Source organism: Miniopterus schreibersii, assembly GCF_964146895.1.
Source record: "Miniopterus schreibersii genome assembly, chromosome: 19".
Lineage (NCBI taxonomy): Eukaryota > Metazoa > Chordata > Mammalia > Chiroptera > Miniopteridae > Miniopterus > Miniopterus schreibersii.
This window is the reverse complement of record NC_138119.1, coordinates 6,174,513-6,198,883: the sequence shown is the minus strand read 5'-3', so window position 1 is coordinate 6,198,883 and position 24,371 is coordinate 6,174,513. Positions and strand designations below refer to the sequence as shown.

The 24,371-nt window shown below is 56.6% G+C and overlaps 2 protein-coding genes across 10 annotated transcripts in view; one reads left to right on the top strand and one right to left on the bottom strand.

Annotated features, from left to right (window-relative positions):
• Positions 1–203: 203 nt before the first annotated feature.
• Positions 204–13,973, top strand: INKA2 (inka box actin regulator 2). The gene is made up of 2 exons (XM_081121921.1): positions 204–404; positions 10,593–13,973. The coding sequence occupies exons 1-2, from the start codon at positions 348–350 to the stop codon at positions 11,415–11,417; spliced, it is 882 nt and encodes a 293-aa protein (XP_080978047.1). The 5' UTR covers positions 204–347; the 3' UTR covers positions 11,418–13,973.
• Positions 13,974–22,322: 8,349 nt separating this feature from the next.
• The window catches only part of RAP1A (RAP1A, member of RAS oncogene family), a 46,608-nt gene continuing 44,559 nt past the window's right edge, over positions 22,323–24,371 (bottom strand). For all 9 annotated transcript variants that reach the window (XM_081120588.1, XM_081120581.1, XM_081120589.1 and 6 more), the window contains one exon: positions 22,323–24,043. The gene's annotated coding sequence lies outside the window, so the exon portion shown is untranslated. The remainder of the gene's footprint in view (positions 24,044–24,371) is intronic.

Here is a 24,371-nt window from a genome sequence, read left to right as displayed (position 1 = left end):
CTGTCCCCGGGGCGGCCTCCGGAGGAGCTGCGGCCCTCGCCGAGCGCACCCCCCCGCGGCCGGGTCTCTAGTGGGCGCCCAGCCTGCCCCCCGTGCTCTCTTCTGATTGGCTGGAGGCGTCCCCCCTGCGCGCTCATAGGCTGGCGCGCTCCTCCCTCCGCGGCGCGGGCCGCGCGCAGCCCGCAGTCGGGGCAGCGGCTCCAAGTCCGCGAGCTCCGCTCGGCTCCGCTCCGCGCTGCTCGACGCGCGGGTCTCGGGGTCCGGGAGCCCGCGGAGCGCGCGCCTTCGGCGGGGCTGCTTTTCCCACCCGGGACTCTCTGGCGGAGCCGAGCCCGGCAAATGGGCGCATGAGGAAGAAGAGCGGGAAAATGGATTGCTATTTGCGCCGCCTCAAGCAGGAGCTGGTAAGAGTGGAGCGCGCGCCGGGGCGGGCTGCGCCCCCGACGGGGACCTGGCGCCGCCGGACCCCGGGAGCAGGGGCGCGCGCGGGGGGAGGAAGGCCGGGGAGAGCGGGGACGCGCACCGGCAGGCGGAGGGCAGGGCCTGTCCCGAGGGAAAGGAGCCGCGGGGAAACTTGAAGCAAAGATTGTGTGAGAGCGAGGCCGCGCGAACAAGTGACAGAGACCGAGCTAACCAAACCCAGACCGAAGGGTTCCAGGGAACCCGGGGGAGGAGAGAGGGCGCACACCGAGGCGGAGTGGGACCCGGACGCCCGCCCAGAAAGAGCGGGACGCGGTTGGCGGGGCTGGTGTAAAAGGTGACGGGATTAAGCAAAGAAAACAACCTCGTAGACGCAGGAAAAGCAAAAACGAGCGGGACGCGGGTGCCCGGCTTCTGGAGCGGCTCTGGGCCATTTGGGGCGCGCGGAGCGGGCGGGGCGCTGGGGAGGGTGCGCGGGCCGGATCCCTGCCCTGGGCAGGTCAGCCGGGGACCGGTCGCTGGAGGGGAGCTGGCACCGCCTGGGGCCCCCGACTCTGCCGGGCTTTGGCAGAGCTGCCGCGGCTGCGGGGGCCCGCTGGGCCGGCTGTCTGCCCGGGCTTGCCTGCCAGCAGGGGGGGGCTGGCAGCTGGAACGGCGGGGGAGGGCCCTGCGGGGGGGCGGGGCCGCCTGGCAGATCGCGAGCGGGAGCTGCGATGTCAGGTCTGGGCTTGGGGCGAGCCGAGGGGGCGCGGGGCCGGGGCGGGGGCGCGGGAGAAGCAGCTCGGTGCGGCGGGGGCGCGGGGCCCGGGAGGAGCAGCTCGGTGCGGCGGGGGCGCGGGGTGCCCAAGCGAGGGGACGAGCGCCCGCTTACACTGCTCGGTTGACTCCCGCTGACCTCATGCGCCTCCACCGCTACCTGCCACCACGGCCCTTCAACCCCCAGGACCCAGACGGAGCGTCAGCCGGGCTCTCTCCTGCCCTTGCCTCTGCCTCTTTCAGCCCCTTTTAGTGTGTTTCTCCGGGAGTCCACCTCTTCTCAGCCTCACTTTCTCTCTCCTCCTCTTACTTTTCAGAGCCAGGGGCACCCAGGCTCACAACAGCAGCCCTGGATCCAGAAAGTGCCAGCCCTGGGCTCGCGGTTCCATGGCAGCCTCTCCCCCTCCTGCCTGCAAACTCTGCACCCTTCCCGCTGGGGAGGGAGCTGGGAGCGCAGGTGTTCCCAGTGACGCTTCCTGGTCAAGTCACCCAGGCGCTCTTCCTGTCTGTGCCACTCCTGCCTTCTTGTGGTGACAGTCAGATGGGAAAGTTACTGAGAGAAATGCTTCGGTGAGGGGCAGAAGGGTCTCCTCCATCACTCTGCTCCCAACCACTTTTCGCATGCTTCCCCTGTCCCTTTGGGGTGGCTGGCCCAGCCCACGCGTTCCCAGTTCTGACCTTTCCCATGCTTTGTCCAACAGCAGAAAGGAAGGTCAGGGCCATCACAGATAATGCCTGGAGTCCAAGGCCCATGCTGAGGAAAGAATCTAACAGAACCCTCCTTTTCATGCTTGGAATCTGGGAGCACGCCACCCACCCCAGATCTGTCTTAATACAGGGTTTGTGGGTGTTCCTGGCATGGGCTCGAATTTTAAAATCCTCCTGATTTGCATTTTTTGCAGCACCCTAGGTGGGAGGTGCTGAGGGGAGGAAGGCAGAGTCCGTGGGCGCCAGGAGAATAAAAAAGGCAATTAGGACTCTGCCCTGAGCTGAGCTCCGGTCTTGATTTGCGCCGTCTCCTGCCAGCGACTGGAGCCCCTGGTCCCCAGGAAGAGGAAGGGGAGAGGCTGAAGTCACCCAGGTCCCCATTAGCTTTCATTTGGCCCTTTGTCTGAGCAGCTTCAGCCTTTGACTCTCTTGGAGAGGAAGCCAAATGCCTGGCCTGGGGCCCAGAATGACACTCAGATGGGAGAGCTCTGCACCCTCCCTACCGCCCCCATGGGGCTCCACCCCCAGCCCTGTGCCAGTCTGCCCAGAAGGGAGACAGCGGGGTGACAGGCAGAGCTATTAGAGTCTCGTTCACTCCCTGACACCTCAGTCCAGTGCTTAAGAGTTGCTAAGCCAAATCTCAGTGCCTCAGTTTCCCCAATGGGAGCAAAGGAGAAAGCAGAGCTGAGTTAGCCCAGGCTCAGCCCTTTGGCTCTTGTAAGGGCTGTAGGGACTGAATTCAGTGCAGCTTGGTTGTGGCTGGGATAGGAAGGTGTTGGCTTATTTATCCACCAAGTCTGCAGTGGGATGGGAAAGGCACGCAGTTCATGTCAGAGTCTGAGTGTGTGTGCGCGTGTGTGTGTGTTCATCCAGCCAGATCTCTCCTGCCACCCAGGAGGACTGGCTTTGCAGAGCGTGCCCAGGAATGGCACTTGTGGAATATCAGTCAAGTTCCACATTTATTCCACCAAATTCCTTTCCAGCCCTGCAGACACTGTAGGTTAAACCCGCTGGCAAAGGGAACATTAGCGACTGTGAAACAGTCTCTGTCCGGGGTACTCTGCGCTGCCCTCCTACATCCTGGCCCTGTCCTTGGCCCAGAAAATCTAGACAAGAAGAGTCTGTTCCTGAAAACCAAAGTAGCAGAATTTCCCAATTTCTTTCTACAGTGCAGACCATTTGCACTGTAATGAGTGAGCATGGGGGGGGGGGTCGTCGTTGGGATCCTGGCTCAATTTGGTTAATGTCTAGAGAGCTGGCCCTTTGGCCCTGCCTGGAAGGGGACGGAGGATCGTGTTTCAGGGATGAAATGTGGCAGGAGAGTAGCAGCAGCTGACAGGCTTCTTCATTAGGTCGAGGGGCTTGGGGGCTGCAACTGCTCAGCAGGGAACACATCTCTCCCCGCTCTCCGCTCCAGCCGCCAAAGAGGGGCCCTGCCTGGAACACAAGGCCTTGGGACCAGCTGTTCCTAGCACACCGCTCTCTGGAGGGCTTCTAACAAAGGGGTAGACAGGGCGCACGGAGGAGGCAGATGTAAGATGCTCACAGGACGTTCCTCATGAGTTCAGATCAGTATAGAGCAAACAGTGCATAAAGACTGAGCAATGGGGCCCCTTGAGTTCAGCCAGGCTGGGAAGGCTTCCTGGGGGAGGAGGAGGTTGATGGAGGAAGGTCCATCCTAGCTGAGGCATGGTGAACCAGGAGAGGGACTTCTCCCAGGCTGGGGATTGTCAGCCTAGGACAGAACGTGATGTTCCTCGAAGGTAATTAGCTAGGTGCTAGTGGCCACAAGTTCAGGAGGTTCTGGCATCTGGAGGAGGTCCAGGGCCTAAAGGTAAAGTAGAGAAGGAAAGATGGTGATAAAGGAGGTACAGCAGGAACAGCCTTCAGCCCTTGGGGCAAAAGAGCAAATGTCCTGAGGCAGGTGGAAGCTCTTGCAAAGGATGTCACAGTGCAGTTTCCCTGGATGTTTGGAGCCGGGGCAAAGAGGAGTTTGGATGAGACAAAGTGGGGTGTGCAGCGGGAAAAGCGTGGGTCTCAACTCAAATCCTGGCTCTGTGTGACCCTGGCAGATTACTTAACCTCTCTGGGCCTTGGTTCTTTCATCTGTAAAATGGGGTTTTAAGAATACCGACTTCATACAGCTACTGAGAAGATTAAATGACGATACAGGGAAAGTGCCTCCCCGACTGTATGTCCTTAGCTTGTAACACGGTGCCTGATGTGGTAGGCAATTGGTCAACTCCTGATGATGGACGATCAGATTGGTGCGCTCGAGTCATTCATTCCTAGATCACACTTACTGAGTTCCTACTATGTTTAATGCACTTCACCAAGCACTAGAGCTATGGTTATAAACGTAAACGACACAGATCCTGCCCTCAGGGAACTCGCAGTTTAATAAGAGAGGTAATAACATTTATCAATAACATTTTTGACATGACAGGCATATAATGTATTATGTCAATTTAATGCCAAAGCAACACTAAGAAGCTGCACTTCCATTATTGCTGCTTCATAATGAGGAAGTTAAGTGACTTGGCCAAGGTCATAGAGCTGATGAGTGGCAGAGCTAGGATTCGAATCCAGCCAGCCTGAGTGCGGACCTGTCTTAGCCAGGGCCCGGCTGCAAGCCTCTGACACAGATGGAGAATGTGGGCTTGGGAGAGGCACCGTTCAGGGCGCTCAGAAGGAAGAGATGGCCTGCAGCTGGGGATCAGGGAAAACTTTGTGAGCTGGACCTTGGGGGGTAAATAGGGATGTGAACAGGAGAAAAACAGGTCTCCAGGCAGATAATGAAGCAACATGAGCAAAAGGCACAGAGACGCAAGTTACGGGGTTGTTCGAAGACTATCTGGCGCACACGTTGGAAGACTCACTTGAGTTTGGCCAGAACATAGGGTATGTGCCAAGCAATAGTGGGCAACGGGGCTGAAAGTTGCTGAGCGCAAACGATGGGGGCCCTGAATGCCACGCTGAAGTCTGGCCTTTTCTGTCTGCATATAGAGCCGGATGATCAGAGACACGCCCTGGGATCTAGAGGTGGTATGGGAGGGAGGCGGGGAGAGAGGAAACTGAGGCAGGAGGAGTTAGAAGGCTAGGAGGAGAGTCCACACAGGCTTTCAGGTGTATGAAAGCCTGAACTAGGAAGGGGAAAAGGAAGGTAACTTCTTGAGGTCCCTCGGGTGCCCAAGAAACTTGATTGACTGACTGCCATGAACAGGAGCTGAAGCTGGGCAGGGAGATGAGCTTGGTGACGGGGAGAGCCCAGCTGAGGGGCGAGATCGGCACCTCTCTCTGTCTGCCTCCTGCCGGAGCACATGGCCCCCAGCAGATGGCTCAGTTGGGAGAGTGGACTCATCCGTTTCATACTTCCTCCCTTCTTCCCCAGCCTCCCTCTCCGGCTCTTGGCAAATTTTCTACTTCACCTTCCTGTTGAGTGGTCCAGCCAAGGGCAGGGGGCTGTGAAGGTCCCATTCACTGGGCTGGAGAATGGGCCACTTGGCAAAAGCTGGGCTCTTCCTATTTCCGGCCCTGACCCTCCTTGTGGCTTCCAGAGAGGCTGAAAGGCACTGTGTGGGGAGCCTGTGAGTAATGGGGGTGGGGAGCCAGGCAGGGCACGCTGCCAGGCTCAGGGCAAAGCTGGAGCCTGTCGAAGGATTCCGGCTGAGCTGGGAGAGGGCGTGAGATGGCTGGCTGGAGGGCACAGCTGTGGGATCGGTCGGGGGCCTAGGAGAGGGCTTGGGAAGGCTGCCGAAGATGCTGGGGTCCCACTTTCCCATCCCCACTCTTTGGGCACCACAAAGTGCCTGGGGGCGGACACTGACCACGGACAGCTGACCCCATGCTACGCCCTCGAGGGCTCAGGCCTGAAGGTCCAGGATGCTGGGGTCTGGCTTCCCAGCAGCACCATCCTCTCCAGTCCCAGGCAGCCAGTCCCTCTTCCCCTCCGATGGTTTAGTGAAGGGGCGCCTTCGTGGAAATGAACTGGGTTGAGTCTTGGCGCCCCTCCAAGAATTCATGTTCTCCTCCCTGTGTGATGGTGACTTTGCACGTCCCACTGGCCATCCTGGTCTCTTCACAACAGTCCCACGAGGCTGAGAAGTCAGGGGTGATGGTGACATGGGAAGCCTGCTGGCTTTGAGTCAGGGCCAGGCTCGGGTCGGTCCTCCCACGAGTCTGCCAGAACCTCAGGCAGTAGATCAGCGTCTCCACTGGAGGCGCTCAGGGAGGCACGGGGTGACGCTGAGATGCAAAACTAATTCAGAGAGTGGCCATCTGCTTCTGGCAAGTGAGATGCATCTCATCTAAGTTCCTATATAAAACCATTTACATAAGCAGTAGACTTAAATAAAATGCTAAACAAGAGACTAGGCTGTATGGAGATATGGTGAAAATCACGAGGGAAGTCTTGGGGAGAATGTTGGGGAAACACCGAGGGAGAAACTGAACCTCTCAGCTCCCAAGTTCCGAGTCCATCGAGTGGGGATAACTCCCGCCAGCCTCCTGGGGTCACTGTGGTCAGACCTGGCCGTGGACGGGGAGGGCAAGTCCTACTGCCCACGTGGGAGGGGTAATCATTTTATAGACTCAGACCCGAAGCACAAAAGGTTGGCGAATCTGCCCAGAGTCGTGTGGCTGAGGTCAGCCCGACCCTGGCCGGGTCTCAGACCACACACAGCCGGCGGCTCCTCGCGATCCCAGGAGGATGCCTGGCAGCGTCCAGCTCTGATACAGGCGGGGAGCCCGGGCTGTAGTGAGAGACACTAAAGTTTGACATGAAGACAAATTTCAGAAGGAAACACGCGAAGGCTCAGGAGGGGCTGGGAGTGGGAGATGGACCGTGAGGTGGGTGGATGGATGGTAGGAGCATGGGGAGACGTTTTGTGGCCTTTCTCAGAAAGGCTTCTGACCACCGTCTCTGGGATGTGAGAGAAAGAGCTGTTCGCAGCAGAGCAGAGAGGCGGCTGGTCACTGTTCCCACTCACACTGAGCTCGGTGTGCTTTGGTCCCTGTTCCGAGGAAGGACCTGAGGCCTGGGCGGCCAGAGAGGAACTCCGCCCTCCAGCCTGGAGATCGGGACTGAGCGCGCATAGTTTCCAGCTTGGGGTCTCCTCTTAGGTGGCCCCCTCCTTTGCCCCCACCCCACCCTCTCTCCTCCCTCTTCTGTTCCCGAGGCAAGAGAAGCCCTGGAACCCGAGAAGGTCCCACGCTCTGGACAAGACAGCAGCTTGCCCCTGGCTCTCCTCCTGGGGTGACATCATTCCCCTCGGGGCTGGGAAAGGCAGCTGCCTCTCAGTCAAGACCCAGCTGATGCTCCTGCCTCCGTTTCCCACACTCGGGCTTCCTTCTCCCGTTCGCCCCCTTCCATGTCAGCGCCCCACAGCTGGCCGACCGAGCCCCCCGGCGACGGGCAGGAGGACGCGGGGCTTCCCCTGCCTCCCCCTCTCCGTCCGCTGTGTGGGGCGGGGGCCGAAGAGGGACAGCACGAGAGAGGTTTCTGCCGGGTCAGACCAGGTGGAGACGGAATCCGGTCATTGCTCTGCGTTAAGGTTCACGGAGGAAGAAATGTCCTGGAAGTTCTTGGGAAGCCTTAAGTTAAGAGAACAGCCCCAGTTCACCCCTAGGCCGCTCATGATCGCGAACTACCTCATCTGATCGCTTCGGGCTGTACGGGGCACGAAGTCTCATTCACATTTTAGAGAATGGAGAAAGTAAAAGACGGAATTTAAATAACCTGCCGGATCACACCGCTCTTACCTGGGAGAGGTGGGGTTTGGGCCTGTTCCACTTGTCTGCAGAACCCAAGATCACAGGCAACACAGAATAGCCTTTCCCATAGGGGTGTCCTTTCGGCTCTTGTTTATTAAATGGGGCCTCTGTTTCATGCGCAGCGCTGAATGTGTACATACCCACACGTTCATTCTCGCTGGAAAACGGCACAGAATGTCAGCATTATTTCTTAAGGATTTTTCCACACTGGAAGAGATTGAATGGGGTCATTTCATTCCTCCCACTGCCTCCGACTGGACTGCGTTCAGCCTCTGGAGGAAGCCTGCAAGCTCACACTCCTTGCCTCTCGGCGCAGAGACCCTGAGGTCTGTCGCCGACTCTTTCCCCTTGCGCAGTGAGGTGCCGCCCGAGGGCAGCAAGCAGTCCGCAGGGATAACTTGGGGTATTCAGCGGTACTCAATGTTTTACGGGTGCGGAACAAGCGCAAGGTGCTAGCGAAGTTCTGGGGAGACATAATGAAGTCCAGCCCCTCCCTCAATCAGTAGATGCTCAATAAATGTTGCCTGAGTGGCTGAGCATTTAAACACCTAGAGGAGCCTGGCCAGCATGGCTCAGTGGTTGAGCATCAACCTGTGAACCGGGAGGTCACGGTTCGATTCTTGGTCAGGGCACATGCCCGGGTTGCAGGCTCGATGCCCAGCAGGGGGCGTGCAGGAGGCAGCCGATCAATGACTCATCACTGATGCTTCTATCTGTCCCTCTCCCTTCCTCCCTCTGAAAGAAAGAAATAAAAACATTAAAAAAACCACAGACTCCTAGATGAGCAGGGGCAGGAGCAGCAGCAGCAGGACCGCAGGGAAGAGCATTGTAAGCGGCACAGAAGAGGTCAGACAGGAGCAAGGGGAAGGCACATGGGAGTGGAGATACGATTGGTGAGCGCCACGGTCAGAGGTGTGCTCTGGTTAGACTGGTCTGGGGGCTGGAAGGCCTCCAAGGAGGCGTCTGCGTTTCAGGGGATGGAAAGGCAGATGCGAGACATCTGGGGACAGAAACTGGGGTGGTTGGGTGGGAAAGGTAAAAAAAGGTAAAAATGAGGTTTCAGGTTGGGGCGAGGAGGAAGGTGGTATGGGGGAGGCAGGGGAGGAATCTGGAAGTCAGGAGCAGTTTGCCAGCAAGGAACGTTGGTGACAGGTTGGGGGCTCAGTGTCTCTTCCAGCTCTGCCCTGGGTTTCCCCTGAGGAAGGGGTCAGGGAGGTGGAGGCCAAAGAGGTCGTCGGAGCGAAGGGCCACCAGTAAGCCAGCCGCCCCAGAGGCTGTGTCTCTTGCTGCTGCAGAGGCCACTCCAATGCCACGTGCTTGCCAAGGCAGTTGGCAAATCCCAGGGCTGTCAGGGCCCCAGATCACCACCTCTTGCCCTGTCTTGGGGAAGATTACAAGTGTGGATATTCCCCACTCAGCAAAGGCCTCTCCGCCCCCAGGAACAGTTAGTCCTGTCTTAGTTCAGCGGGCTCTGGAGATCCTGCCCCCTCCCCTGCCAGGGCCAGGGCCAGGGCCAGGGCCAGGGCCAGGGCCAGGGCCAGGGTGGCGGGGGAGGGGGTGACCCTGCAGCCTGAGAGGGTCAGCGGCCTGTGCTGCCTTGCGGAGCTCTGTGCCTGTTCCTCCCCAGCCCTCCAGCCTCCACCCTGGGCTTAGCTGTGTGCATTAGGACAAGGCTGGGAGGTAAGATGATCCCCATGGGTCTCTGGGGGGCTTAAGAAACAGATGGTCCCCACACAGGAGGTTTGCTGTTGGTAACCTGAGCGGATCTGGGGAGGGAGCTGGCGGGACCCAGGCAGCTTGGGCTCGGGGACTGGAACCTCATGAATGTTATCAGCCCAAGCATCCCCTGCCCAGCTTCCAAACTCGGCCCTCACCCAAGTCAATCTCTCAGCCCTTTCCAGCTGGCACCTGGGACTCGGGCTTTGGACACCCACAAAGGGGCTGGGGAACCGGCCCCCAGTGTCCCCACTCTTGGCTGGGGCGGCAGCGCCAAGTGGGCCAAGAAGGCAGGAAGGGCACTGGAGCCAAGTCCAAGAGCAGCTGGGAGACGACAGGTGTTCAGAGGACTGGGAAGAGCTGGGCAAGGGTTTCCCCAAACAGGAGCTTCCTGGCCTCCTGGTCTCCCCCTGACCAGCCAGATGTGAAGAGCGGCGAAAGGAAGCCCCAGCCTACCCTTCTCACGGGGCGCCTGAGCCCCTCCTTTCCCTGTGGAGCGCGGAGCAGCCTTCGAGCCCAGCGCCTCCGCCGGCGTCCCGAGTGCTCGGTAGCGAGGACTGTGGCGTTGGGGGAGAGATGCGCCGCGTTTGAGTCCAGCCCTGGGACCTCGGGAGAGCTACTTCACACCCCCCCTCCCCAGGCTAACTCATTTGTTCAGATGAGAACAGTGATACAGAAAGACGAAAGGAGAGGACGCCTGTAGAGTCCTCAGCACCATTCCTGTTACATAGTTAATACAAAGTGTCCTTGTCCCTGTCGTGTCACCGTCGTCATCTCAGGGAGGCTCAGAGGAGGGGGAGGGAAGGACGGAGGCGTTTTGTCCAGGGCACGACACCGCGCACCCCGCCCTGGTCTCCGCCCACCCCTTACTGTGTAACCTTGAGCAAGTCACTTCTGTGCCTCAGTCTCCTCGTCTGTAAAATGGGAACGACACTAGTCCTCGGGGGGTTAAATAGTGCTTCTGTACACACACCGTGGAGTGAAGGGCGGTGCCCGCTGCAGCAGGCAGCTGCCATGAACGTTAGTCCTCTTTGCAGCCACCCGGTGCCAACGTCCCTCCTCTCCCGGCTCTGGCCTGCGCTAGGTTGTACAGATGGGGGGCCGAGGCAGCTGGAATGACACTGGAGGTGTGTGTGCAGGGAGGGGGCCAGGTTCAGGGCCAGCGAGGGGCAGCCCTCCTCCGCCCCCTGGCTCACTGGCCCTGTCTTCTCTCTCCGCAGATGTCCATGAAGGAAGTGGGCGATGGGCTGCAGGACCAGATGAACTCCATGATGGGGGCGCTGCAGGAGCTGAAGCTCCTCCAGGTGCAGACGGCCCTGGAACAGCTGGACATCTCAGGGGGCAGTGTGGCCCCCGGCTGCCCTGAAAGCCCCCGGACACAGCTGGAGCACCCGCCCTGGGAGGGCGGCAGAGGTCCTGCCAGGCCTGCTGTCCCGTCCCCCTCCAGCCAACCTTCTCATGGGAGCAGCACCAGGTGTCCGTCCCATCGGAGTGTGTGTGGGAGGGATCCAGCCCTCGGACCCAGGACCCAGCCCTCAGAGCACCAAGGCTGCGCCCGGCAGAGGCCAGAGCTGGTGGAGGCAGACGACTGGACCTCCACATTGATGTCCCGGGGCCGGAATCGCCAGCCTCTGGTGTTGGGTGACAACGTTTTCGCGGACCTGGTGGGCAACTGGCTGGACTTGCCGGAACTGGAGAAGGCCGGGGAGGCGGGGGCGCCCCGCGCGGAGAGGGCGCCGCCCCGGGAGCTGGGCCGCAGGTTCGCGCTCACCGCCAACATCTTCAGGAAGTTCCTGCGGAGCGTGCGGCCCGACCGCGACCGGCTGCTGAAGGAGAAGCCAGGCTGGGTGACGCCCGCGGCCTCGGAGCCCCGAGCCGCGCGCTCGCACAAGGTCAAGAAGCGGGGCCATTCCAAGGGCTCGGGACGGCTCCCCTTTCCGGGCGCGGGGGAGCCCAGGCGAGCCGAAGCCACTTCCCCGGGCTGCCCCAAGGCCCTGGACACCCCGCCCTCCGGCTTTGACATCAACACGGCTGTGTGGGTCTGAACCCAGGGGACCGAAAGCGGACTGGACCCCCGGGGCCGTCCCGGTGCGGGTCCTGGGCGGGAGGGCAGCGGCTGGCGCGGCTTTCAAATGCGACTCCAGGCTCCTTTTCCCAGAGAGGAGGGAGAGGAGGCACAGTGTCTGGAGCGGGACAGGCGCCTGTGGTTGTGACCGGCTGGCTGGCTGGGGAGGCCAGTGTGCGTGTGTGTGTGTGTGTGTGTGTGTGTGTGTGTGTCTGTGTGTCTGTGTGCACGCATGGGCTCACACTGCTCACTCTGGGATAGAGGTGACAGCAGGGGGTGTTGGGGGAGGAGACCAGGAAATCCTGACTTCCTCACTGCCCCCCCAAAGACCTCAGTGGAACATTCTGTATGGATCAGGGCGCCTGGCCTCAGGTTCCCCAGAGAGGCCCCCAATAAAGACCTCGTCTCTCCCATCCCCATAACTGTTTGCTTCCCCAGCAAAGCACTGCTGCAGGCACAGGAATTCAACCCCGGCCCTCCTGGGAGAGGAGCAGCAGAGAGACAAATCCCCACCCCGCCTGTTCCTGCTGCCTTGAGATTTCAGCGGGTACTGGATCCTGAAAAATGGCTGGATAAGTAAAGGCATAAGGGATACTTGGGGAGGCCCCTTGTCTTCCAAGGCACAGGGAAGATACTATAGCACTGTGAAGCATTGGAAAGCCTTTTCATATCCATTATTCCCTTGGTAAGTGAGCAAGTAAGAAGGTGGTATCCCCACTGTCCAGAGGAGGCGCTATCTGTCCAAGAACACACCGGTGGCAGGTCCAGGACTGGCTGAGAGCAGCTGGCCCTGCAGTCACGCACTCTCCTCCCCAACACCCTGTCGCAGGCCCGGAGCCCCCACCCAGGACACAAGGGCTTGTAAAGTCTCCAGTAAGGCCAAGGTGTGCCCAGATGACACAAGCCCTCAGTGTCAAATTCCTAGCTCCATCCCTGGCCTCACTCTGCTGCTGCATGGTCAACAGCCTCATCTTCCCACCTGACCCAGAACCACCCCGGTGGGGAGGGCCCCAGGCAGCAGCTCAGCTCCTGCAGCCTGGTGGTGGCTGTGGTGGTGCGTGGCCCAAGAGCAAAGCCACCCCAGGCAGCCACCAGACCGCCTACTCCGGCACCGAGAGCCCGCAGGCTGGGAACAGACAATGCACGTCCCCGTTTGGGCCGAGCCAGCCTCGAGGGCACACCCTCTCTCCTCCCCTCGCCCCTCCCGCTTGGTCAGCTCTCAGCCTGATGGGATGTGACAGCTGCAATTAGAGGCAGGACGCCTTCCTGCCCTCAGAGCATTAAGAGCAAATTGGAGAAGAAAAGTAACAAGAAAGGCTCTTCCTGGGCCCCCTGGAGGAGGTGGGGTGGGGCTTGGAGTGAGCAGCTCCCTAGTTCTAGTTGTGGCTAGGTTAGGGTCACTTCCAAATTCCCACGCAGTCAGATGGTAGGTGTGTAGTTTGGGGTGGCGGAAGCTACAAGAGGAAAGGCTATATATGTATTTATTTTAATTTTTTTTGAGAGCTCCCTATTTGCCAGGCAGTATGCACGTCCTTGGAGCTTCAGAATGCCCCTAGAGGGTACTGTTTGTCACCCTCTGAGGACTGGAAGCAGAAGGTCGTCTGGCTCTGAGACTGTCTTTTCCACTCTCCCTGGTGTTTGCCAACGAAGCTCGCCCTTCGGGGAGGAGCCTGCCCTGCCTGCCCTGGGTCTCCCCCCAAACTCGGGTATTTTAGTCTTGGGGGAAGGCCCATTGGCTGTGGCTGCCTTCGGTGGTGGCAGTGATGTGTGTGTGTGTAGAATGTGTGAGTGCGAAGATTCCACTTCCTAGCTCCCTGAGTCCTGAGAGGAGAAGCCATCCAGCAAATTCCTCAAGAAGGCGCCAGCACCAATCAGGAACGATTCTGCAGGAAACCAAGTCACCTCTTGGCTATTCACCCGTGACGCCTCTGTTTTGTGGACCCATCGCAGCAACTCAGACCAATCGAACAAAACTTTATGAACATCTCCCAAAGGCAGGCATCGCGGTAGAAACTAAGAACAAGCAATGGAAAGGACCCAGTTCCTGACTCGCGGGGGGCCCAGTGGGAAGAAAGAAGCAATGTGAACCCAACGGTTAGCCAGGAGGATTCGAGGAAATGAAACCCGTTTTAATTTGGGCGGGAACAAAACAATCAGGAGTGACTTTGCTGCGACGTCACTGATGGGTGTCAGGCACCTTCATGTTCCCATTTCCTTCCCACCTCACTCTGGAAGTGGCCGCTGTTACTCTTTCACAGGGAGAGGCTCAGAGAAGTTAACTGGCCCAGGGTCGCAGTGGCGGAGCTCCAACCCGAAACAGCCCAGCCTTGTGCTCCTCACACGACCCCACAGGCTGTCCACATCTGCCCCAAGGCCAAGTCAAGGGGTACAACACCCAAACCTGTCCTCACAGGACCCAGGCGTGGACAGTGAATGGACCGCTGACCTCGCTGGGGAAATCTGCCCGGGTCTTGACGGGGCTGATGTAATTGATGCCTCCTCACTATGTCATGCTTTGCTAATGAAAGCTTATGGCCCATTCATTTACCCTCCATCATTTTTCCTTTCCCCTCCCCCTCTGGGCTCCTGCTGTGCCTGCGACCCTGATGGAGGCTGTGTTTACTGAAGCTGGGGGAAGGAGGCATTGCGAGGGCCAGGAGAGTGTAGGGGTGGGGAGCTGTGTGATTAAGGGGTAGAGGTAGTGGAAGTAAGCAGTGAGAAACTGACAGCTTAATTCTGCCCCTGGGGCTCATTTTATGGTTAATTAGGACATGCAAATAAGCTGGAAGCTCATTTAATACCCTCCCTGGCATGGGGCTCTGCCTCACACCTGGCTTGCTTCCCTGGCAGGTACAGGGCCCCACTGATCGGCTCAGGCATCTGCTCGGGGCCCCACCTGCTTTGTGGCCCTGTGGCCAGAGTCTGTGCCTATCCGTGCCCCCTGACCAATAAGCAGGAGCTGGAAGAGGCCCTGCTGGGTATGGCCAGGCCTGCCTGGTCCCCCTCCTGCCTGTCTCTTTCCAACCCTTCACACCCAGGACCCCTCTGCCCTCAAGCACTTCCCCTGCACCCGCCCCTCAGGTTGAGATCTGGACCCCAACTTGCCCTGAGGAATAGAGACCTACCTGGTTCAGCTCTGTCCCCACCCCATGCCCCTGCTCCCCAGCACCCTGCAGGGGAGGGGCTCCTCTGTCTTCCCCAAGTCACAGGAACATTTCCTACAGGGCCCCATAAAAGCCAAAGCACAGCCTGTCCCTCTGGGGAGCAGGGGCCTGTATCCTCAGGTGACTTCCCCACCAGGGCTCCTAAGGTCCTCCTGCCGGTGCCACGGCCTGAGCACTGGATCTGGAGTTGGACAGACAGAACGCGAGACCCCCGCCCCTGCGTGAGCCCGAGCATGTGGCTGGACCTCCAGGAGCTTTGTTGTTTTCGTTGGTGGAACAGGGATGGTGCGGGGCTGCCATGAGATTTAAAGTACAAGATGTGCCCATGGGTTAAACACACCATCTGTATATTGAGCAGAATGTATCGGACTCCCTGACCTTCAGTTCAGGCGCTAACCACGGGACCTGAGGCAAAAATGCTAAAAAAAAAGCTTTCTCTGAGCCTTGTTAAAAAATGTATACTGGCTCTATTACCTCACAGGATGTAGCCAGGATCAGAGAAGACAATAGGTGTGGACGTGTTTTTGTATAGTGTAAAAATATTACCCGTTTACAGTTTTCCATGGAAGGATGGTGTGTGGGGTGGGGGTGGCCGCCGCTTGGGCTGCGCTCAGAAATGGGCTTGAGGACCCCACTGCCTGAGGATGGGCTCTGGGGGGCACCCCACCCTCCTGAGCCCAGCTCTCCCTCCCGGTCAGCCCTCGGTCAGCCCTCGGGCCCTGGGCCCTCACATTCCTGGCAAGGACTAGAGTTGAATGAGCCAAGTCCTGATGGTTTTGAGAGGAGTCAGGCCTCTGCTCTAAGGCCTCAGGGGCTGGAGTCTCTGCCAGGCCAGTCTTTCCCTCCCCAGCCCCAGCCTCCCTGGGGACTGATGGCCTAAGGGGCTTGTGGCTGTCCTCCTGGAATCCACTCCAATGGAGGGGATGCCAGGCTAGTGGAGGGAGGCATCCGGGAAGCCTGCCCCCATGACAGGTCTCAGGGCTCTGGCTGTGCTGCCAGAGGAAGGGCTATGGGCTAGAAGAGCCTAGAAGATCCTGGGCTCACCCTCACCCTCACCTTCACCCTCACCCTGACCCTAAAGGGCAGGGGCGGAGCCTCAGCCTGCAGTCCCCCACTTGGCACTACTATGAGCTGCCCCTGCCTCTCTCTTGCCCCCCCTAGCCGGTGCCTGGGGCAAACAGGGTGAAACCTCTCCTCCAGATTCCCTCTGAATGTGAGGGACTGACTTCCTGCCCCTGTCCCTGTGCCTTCAATCCGTCCCCACCTACCCCTCTACCCGCCACCTCCAGGCCCACATACACACCCCACTTCTGGCCCAAACACGCGCGCACACACACACACACACACACACACACACACACGCCTCACAATGAAGTCAGCCCTGCCAAGGTCCCGAAACCCCGGGCCCTGGATGGAGAAGGCAGCGGGATCCCCGGCTCCAGGTCTCAGGCCACAGATGCCACGTGCCGTGGGTTCCACTCCACAGAAGCCATTCCCTCGATATTCCCTGTGAGCACATCTGCCCCGTTCCAGGGACACAGGACTCACCGGCAAAAATTATCACCTGGTGTTCTGTCCGCCTGCCCTTCGCCCTCTGCCCGCCACGCCCCAGCTCTGGGCTGTCCACCTGCCCCTTTGTGCCCCTCGTTTCCTCCACCTGGCACAGCAGATGCCGCCCGCCCCCAGCCTGAGGCACCTCTGGGCCGTTGCTATGGGGGGGATGTGTCCCCATCTGAGGGAAGAATCAGGTTTTGTTTCCTTGTTCCCCGCTCTGCACATGTCACCCCCCTCCGGGCCTCCCTCAGCCCTTCCTCCTCTGCTCTCCCTGACCCGAGGCCCCAGCCCGCAGCTGCGAGGAAGTGCCACCAGGTCTGGGGACAGAGGCAGTGAAGGAAACATCTGAGATCCTGTGACCTCATCCTCCGCATTTGCCTGTCTTCCCGGGGAGCCTGGAGGCCCCCCCCCCCCCGTGTGCCTCGCCCCGACCGCAGGACTCACACCGTCACTCATGTGCGTGTCTATCGTAGGCTGCGCACCCCCAGGGCAGCGACTGCTCCCTCCTTCCCTGTGAATCAGCCCCGAGCCAGGGCTGTCAGTGAGGCCTCCACTCCTCAGAGCCCGCCGGGGGCTGAGCCTGGGTGAGACCAGCAGCCGAGGCTCCACGGCTGCCTCCGGGGCCCACGGCTCTCTCCACTCTTCAGCCCACTCCCAGGAGGGGAGCTGCTGCCAGTCACTTTCAAGAGAGCAGCCGGACTCTGGGTCCCCAGCCCCACCTTTCCAAATGGCTGTGCAGGCCCCTCTGCCCCGGCCTGGCACGGGGGCCTCTCCACAGGCCAATCCAGTCTAAGGCAGGCTGTCCCCACCCCTCCTGCCCAGCTCCCTGTCCCTAGCACGGGCCCTTCCTGGCACAGGCCCTTCGGATGGTCACAGGCACTGGTCACCCGTGTCTGCTCAATCCCAGGTGGACCCCAGTTGCCATCCCGGAGGACATCACCGTTGCCCCAGCCTCCAAGTCTCTCCTTTCTGCTCACCCCCTCTGCACCAGGCCCCCTGACCCAGCTCGTCTCCCTCCTTTTTGGCAACAACTTCTGGCCCCAGACTTGCTCTGCCCTAGTTTTTCCTACCCTGCCTTGCCAGGGATCCCCACCCCTCCTGGGGACACTGAGTCTGCCCAGTTCTCCCTCCGCCATTGTGAGCCTGGAGGGCCAGGGTGGGGCAGTGGGGAAGGAAGCTGAGAGCTGGGTGTTCAGCGCCTTCCCTGCCTCCAGCCGCACTCCTGGCCGCACTCCAGGCATTGTCTCCCCGGGGCTGAGGGGCCAGCGAGGCACCAGGCAGACATCACTGGGTGGGAAAGGGGAGGGTGTCAGGCACACATTTGTGTTGTTGTTAATCCTTACCTGAGGACATTTTTTCCACTGATTTTTTTTTTTTTTTTTTTTAGAGTGGAAGGGAGGGAGGGAGGGAGGGGAAGAGAGAGAAACATTGATGTGAGAGAGACGCATCAATTGGTTGCCTCTCGCACACACCCCGACTGTGGCCTGTGGCTGGGGACTGAACCTGCAAACGAGCTGTGTGCCCCTGACCAGGAATCAAACCCGAGACACTTTGGTGCATCGGCTGCTGCTCTAACCACAGAACCACACTGGCCAGAGCCACACTTTTTTTTTTTAAAGCCCCAAAAAAGCCCCAAACCAAAAAAACAGCAGCTCTTCCAAATAAGGCAAGTGAAGCAACTAAAATTGCTACAGGCTCAGCTCCCAGAGCCAGAGGTGCAAAGGCTGGTAGCTTCGTCCCCTCCACGCGGAGCCTCCCTCCAACCGCACCACCGACAGCCCGGGAGCTGCTGACTGTCACAGGGAGCACAGGCCAGACGGACTCAGGCAGGTGTTAGGGTCCCTGATCTGAGTTCCGAGCATCTGTTCAGATAAGTCCATTTATATCCCAGAAAGTAAGCGGTGAGGCTCTGCATCGGTGGTCTCAAGGGCCCGAAGAATTCCAAAGCTTGGCCTTGGCTTCGGGACCCTGCTGGGAGGGTAGAGATCAAATATCTTCTTTCAACTTCTCCTTTAAATGTGTGGGCTCCCCGGGAAGGCAGGCAGGCCCCCTGCCCAGTCCGAGTTCCCAGTCCTTCTTTCCAAACTGGGAAGACTGTGTACTGAGCATCCCCTAAGCCTGGTGGTTCTTCAAACCCCCCAACTCATCGGCCCCGTTGAGAGACTAGTGACTCAAAGGGTAAGGTGATCGGGGCCACTGTCGCTTTCCTCTTGCCCTTAAGGCCTGAATGATGGGGTCTTGGTGGGGAAGCTGGCATCCACCAAATAGGGGTGGATTTAGGAAAAGCCCCTCTCACCAGCCTTCTCAATCGATGGGCATATCCCCTGGGAAGGGCCAGAAGGCTGCTGTCTGCGCTGACAGTAGAGAGAAGTGGGGAGGGGGAAGGTTTACTGCACGCCCGGTAGGTGCCAAAGCTTCCGAGGGCAGCGGAATCATGCCCGGGGAGCGGAGGGCTAAGAGCAGGGAAAGGCTTTGCTCTCGTTCTAACATCTCTGCGCACCCAGGCATCAGTGCCGGTTCCCGTCTAAACTGAGCCGTTTGGGGACGGCCACAGCCACGTGCGGAGATCATGTCCCGGAGGGGGGAATGGAGTGAGGAATGAAGCTGGGAGGGAGTCGGGGGGAGTGAGCGACACTCTTTCTCATTCTGATCAGCCCTGAAATGTCCCCCTGCCGGCCCTCTCCAGGTCTCACCTAGGCGGCTGCTCTCCCTAGTCGCCTGGTTTAACCTGCTCGGTTGTTGACCTGCCCCGTGGCCACGCGTGACGCGGGCCCGCCTGCTCCTCCGGAAACTCGAGCGCCGCTTCCCATTGCCCGCACTTGCCTGTCCCTGAAGCGGCCCGATACTGGTCCTCTGGGGAAGCATTTCAGACCTCCCAGGACCGACGGCACCTGCCTCCTCCGTCTCCCCACGTCCGTAAAGGTCTGTGCACTCATCGGTCCGTGCAGCGCGCCGGCCGCCCTCCCGCTGCGCCCGCGGGCTCCGAGGGGGCCAGCCCCCCCACTTGGTGCGGGGCCCGCTCCGTCCACTCCGTCCTCGGTGGAGCGGTCCCGCCACCCTGACAGGCGGCCGCGCTTGGCCTCTCCAAGGCCTGCCTTCCCACTCCCTCCTGCTGCAGACACTGCCCCCGCCACCGAAGCCCATCAAGGTCGCCAGAGGCCTCCGGGCCCTCCTTTGCCGAGTCTTCTTCCTCTCCCGACCCGCGGTGGCTCCTGCCCCTTCTGTCTGTGCTCAACCCTGGTGATCCCCATTCACCCCCATTCACCCCCCTTCCTAAATACGGCCCGTCACTCCCGTCTGGACCTCCCCCTGAATCCGACTCAGCCGGTCTCCTGCCTGGTCCCTCTACAGCTATTCTCAACTCAACGGCCAGAGTATTCCTGGTGGCAGGTGGAGCCACATCATGCCACATCCTTTGCCGAAATCCTTTCCACGGATCCCACTCAGAAAAATGCCGAAGGAAATGTGCCCGCTACCCAATCCCGCCCCACTGCCCACTCCCCCTTGCTCACTGTGCTCTGCCATGTAGCCACGCAGGCCTCCTTGCTAGTCGCCCAACATGCCAGGCACCCGTCCCCCTTATGGCGTCTGCACAGCCCCTTCCACTGCACGAAGGCCACCCCAGCCTCCCCCCCCCCTCCCCGCGCAGCACAGGCTGCACATTTCAAATATTCATGCAAACAGGACCGTCCGTGAAACCTAAGCCTCCCACCCACCACATCCCTCTGTCCAGCGCTCCCGCCCCTTTAAACCGCTTAGCTGTTCTCCACAGCGCTCATTACACACGCACACTCGGGGAAGGATCTGCATTTGCATTGTCACCGAGGTCTCTCCAACGTGCGGGTCAGCATCTGGCACACGGCAGCAGCCCCATAAACACTCGCCGACAAGCCCGTAAGGATGGCGCCTGGTTCCGCTTTGTAGGCCCTACAGGAACTTTTACAGTTAAAAGCACGCACAAGAACTCACATGGTTAAACTTAAAAATACATGCACTGAAAACGACAGGTCAAAGTAAGAGTCACGTCACTGCTTCAAATGGGAAGGTTTATTAAGGTTTTTCCTCAAGAGGAACAGCCAAGCCCATGCTTCTTGAGAGAAGCAATTAGCACGGAATGTATGTCACACCGTGGGCCCAGGCCACAGGAGGCGGCTTCTTAACAAGCCAGACAACTCGCACCCCGGCCTAGTCCCCTTCTAAAGCTCGTGTTAAGATCTGCAGAACAGTCCACGCTGCCTCCCCAGAAAACAGAACTAGGCACCCAGCTCAGTCTCCAGCCGCTCTCAAGGAGAATATTTGAGCAGACATGGCATTAAATAGTGGGCCACACAGTCAACAACCCCCCGAGGAAACTGGCAAGAGTCCGTGCTCAATGCAATGTCTGTACTGCATTTACAAGGGCAACTTGCATATTTTACATTTTTGGAGGAACAGAAATGCTAGAAGCCGGGTGGTTAGCCTGCCTCAAAGCTTATATTCATTCCCTCCCTGCCAGATGGGCTCTTTCCAGGCCCCGGAGAAGCACCCAAACCAGGCTGCCCTTTTAAGCTTGGAGCTGAGCCCACTGGGGGCTATTTCAACATACATTTAAGTAGCACCTTAGTTAACTACAAGACCCAAATAAAACAAAAGGTTATTTTCCAAGTAATTTCCCTCCAAATACCTGACGATTTCTTCAGTCTGGTTTCACCACACTCACCATTTGTACCAGAGTATTTTATGTCTCCTAAGAATCTCCTTACACAGGAATCACTGAGGTAAACTTTCTTTCTGTCCCTCAGCCCTGAAAACAAAACTCGGAAACTTGGGCCGACCAATATTCCCGAGGACAACCAGGCAAAACAGTTGAAACTGGGCAGGTCCAGAAAATGAAAAACAGCTCCAGATCAGGTAACCTGTTTTAATCAAGTCGGTAATAAAATGAAGATCAGTATCTTCCCAAGGATTAGCTTTTGCCAAGTCCATTCTAACCTCAAAGCAGCAGGCTGAGTACATGGTGCCCGTCGTGACAGCAGATCGAGGGGCCAAAGAGATGAGCTCAGAGTCGCAGGGGGAGAGAGGAACACATTTGTGTTTCTCCAAACATCCCGCAGGGAACTAGCCCCGTGGCCACCGCTGGGTAACGACAGCGCAGACCTGATAAACCTGATGACCTCCCGGCCCACTCGGACGGCAGACCCGTGGGAAGGCCCCGATGCCTCTCTGTGAGGCACAGCGTTCCTAGAAATGGCTGGAATCCGTGCTATGAATTCAGCGCTCACGGAAACGTTAACTGATACTGAAGCTCCCCCTAGTGGAGGGCGGGATTACAGCTACATTATGTATTCACTCTTCATTTCTAAAACGAACAGTAAATTGTTTGGGGGCACCACTAAGCCACTAAAGTTATTTGTGTGTCAGCAGAAAAAGCTGACTATCGACAGTGACAGCAAGCCACCTTTAAATTATATAATCCTCATATAACCAAAGCCATCACACTTTAAATAGCTAAAAATACTAATATAGGGCCAGTTCTTGGATATTGATCATGAGATTTATGTAACATTAAAGACTTTTTGAGCTATAAAAATCTACCTTATTTTCAGGCACCCTCCCCTCTGGAACTGAGGCTGAGGAGTTCACACAGGGACAGTACAAAAGCACACCTGTCCCACCTTTCCGTCCTGCTCAGCCACGGCCGGTTTCCTGGGTGGCAGTGCCTGTCTGATTTCAGCTGGGCCCACCCTGCACACAGCTGTGTGGCACACGGGCATTTCTCTTCAGTCCTACCTCTATCCCAGGGTGTGACAAAGGAAGCCAGTACCTGTCACCCTTCTCTACCCTCGTTCTAAAACAGAGGACGCCAAGTTTATGCTACTGCTCAAGCACACTGTAACTCGGAGTTATCTTATTTAACGATCTCTACTTAATCTGGCGAAAAACTACATAGTCTGTGTCACAGGTAACATTCAGAAAATTTTACTCGTTTATGAGATGTCTATGATTTTAAGCTCAAGGGAATGTCAGAGGTGAGTTTTAAAGCAGAATGAATTTAAGGACCTTAAAATATGCTACCCTGACCTGGACAGACTGGCCCTAATGCTTCACTTATTTATTTTTTAATTTATTGCATTTATTAGATTTGGCCCCTGAATCCCAGACATAAGTATAAGTGGATCAATAGGAGGTAAAGTATTAGGTAACTAAGTTTATTAGAAACTGAAAAGAATACAATTTCCAATTTTGTTTTTACAACACTTGAACATTTGCTCAGGTTGGTCAGAGCTTACACTTGAAATCTGAGTTGAAATTTCAATTTCATAACGGACGGGCCGGCTGACCACACCCCCGGAGTCTCGGCACGGCGTGAACACTGCCTCACCTGCGGCTGCGAGCCAGCATCTAGATCCCTGAGCAACGGGCGGCCTTCCTCGGTCTGGTCTCCTCCTAACGGTACGGGACAAGGCACGGGGCTCCCTAAGCTTGTCTCTTTCCTTCCCCAGCACTGACTGGCTAACAAGCGCTCTGCTTGACCTCTATGGAGAATACACAAGTCATATCACCCGCGGTCCATGTCCTACCCAAGCCCCATCTTTTGTAAAAACTGGGAAAAACTGGGAAGGAGACGAGCAGCCCTCTGCAGCCAGCTAAAATGATGGCTGAGCCCCCTTTCCCAGACCACCGCCGTTACGCTGCTTTACAGTCAAAGGAAAAGCATCCTGCACCCACTCACACCCACTCCTCATGAGTCGTCATCTATCAGAAAGCAAATGGGAACAATTTTACATGACGTTTCATGGGTGGACTTATACCCACAAATTAACAATGGCAAAAAGATTCCCTCGATGAAATTACAAGCCATGGAAGATTTGCAAAAGTTAAACCCTGATACAGTATTAAACTGATCTTTTTACATATAAAAATAATATACAGTGGGATATTTTATTCAATGAGATACAATCTTTAAGATCAAGAGAGAATATACAAAACTACTCTATGTAGTCCATTGTATGTCACTGTATAGTAGGAATAAATAAATCTAGAACAGACAGTGCCAGATCTGTTCGTAGAGAAACTACCAGTTACTTGGGGTTTCAAGCCCAGTGCTCTGCAGGTTCCAGGCAGAAAGGAGCTGCTTGTTGCATTTAAAACGATGTGGTCATTATAAAATAAAGTCCTTAAGTCCATAAACAATAACAAAAACACACAAACCAAATGAAAATGTACTAAAATTTAATCATTCATAAAAGCTGTAATTTAATCTGACAGTAAAACACAAGAAGCAATATTAGAGTTGGTTTAGTATATTATATATTTTAGCTTTGAAAGCCATAGAAATCAGTTATCCCAGTTTTTTTCCTATAAAAGACCCATTTTTCCAAAGCATTATGCACAAACAATTTTAATTAGAATATAATGACAGAATGATATTTCATAATTTTTAAATATAAAATGAAGTCAATGACTCAAAAAAGTTATCTGCTGTAATGAGTTTGGGGGGGAATTTCATCATCTGTATCATTACAGACATAAAGTATAATAGTTCAACATTTTAGTGCCGGGCAGGGGGAATCATGATAAAAAGGTCAATATGAAATCATTGGATTATAGTAGCAAGATCTAACTTCTGAAATGCATCCATGCTCTTTTGTATAATCATATTAGAGTCAAGTATATTTATTTTCACATCTGTTATAACTGCTATTGCAAAGGAGAAACACTATTGTCTTATTTTCCGAGAGATATACACAGAGCAATTTTTTTTTTCTCCAGGGAACTTGTGCAAACCAATATAAGATCTAAATTCTTCACATAATATATAAAACAGGAGAAGCCTCTTCAGATTTATTTTTTGAAGTCTGGAATGCTGGCACTTTCCAATTAGGCAACAGTTCTTCATTCCTGTAATCTAGAACAATGAATAGATACAGATTATATATTATGTATATAATTAATCTCTCGATGTCAGAACATAATAGTAAACAAGCAGATACTCAATAATACAGAAAGAACAATGGTTTTGGCTGATCATTACTAGAGAACTAAATTATACTAAACAGCTCCAGTAACAGGGCTATTTTAAACTCCTTTTAAAAGTGATTAAAAAGTGGTTTTGTTACATTTAGTGTTTTACAATATATATGACAGCCCTGTCTATAAAGAGGAAAACAGTGATTGTTTCATTTCTATCCCATTATAATTTTATTTTGAAAGTTCCTTTCCGCTAAGGAAACAAC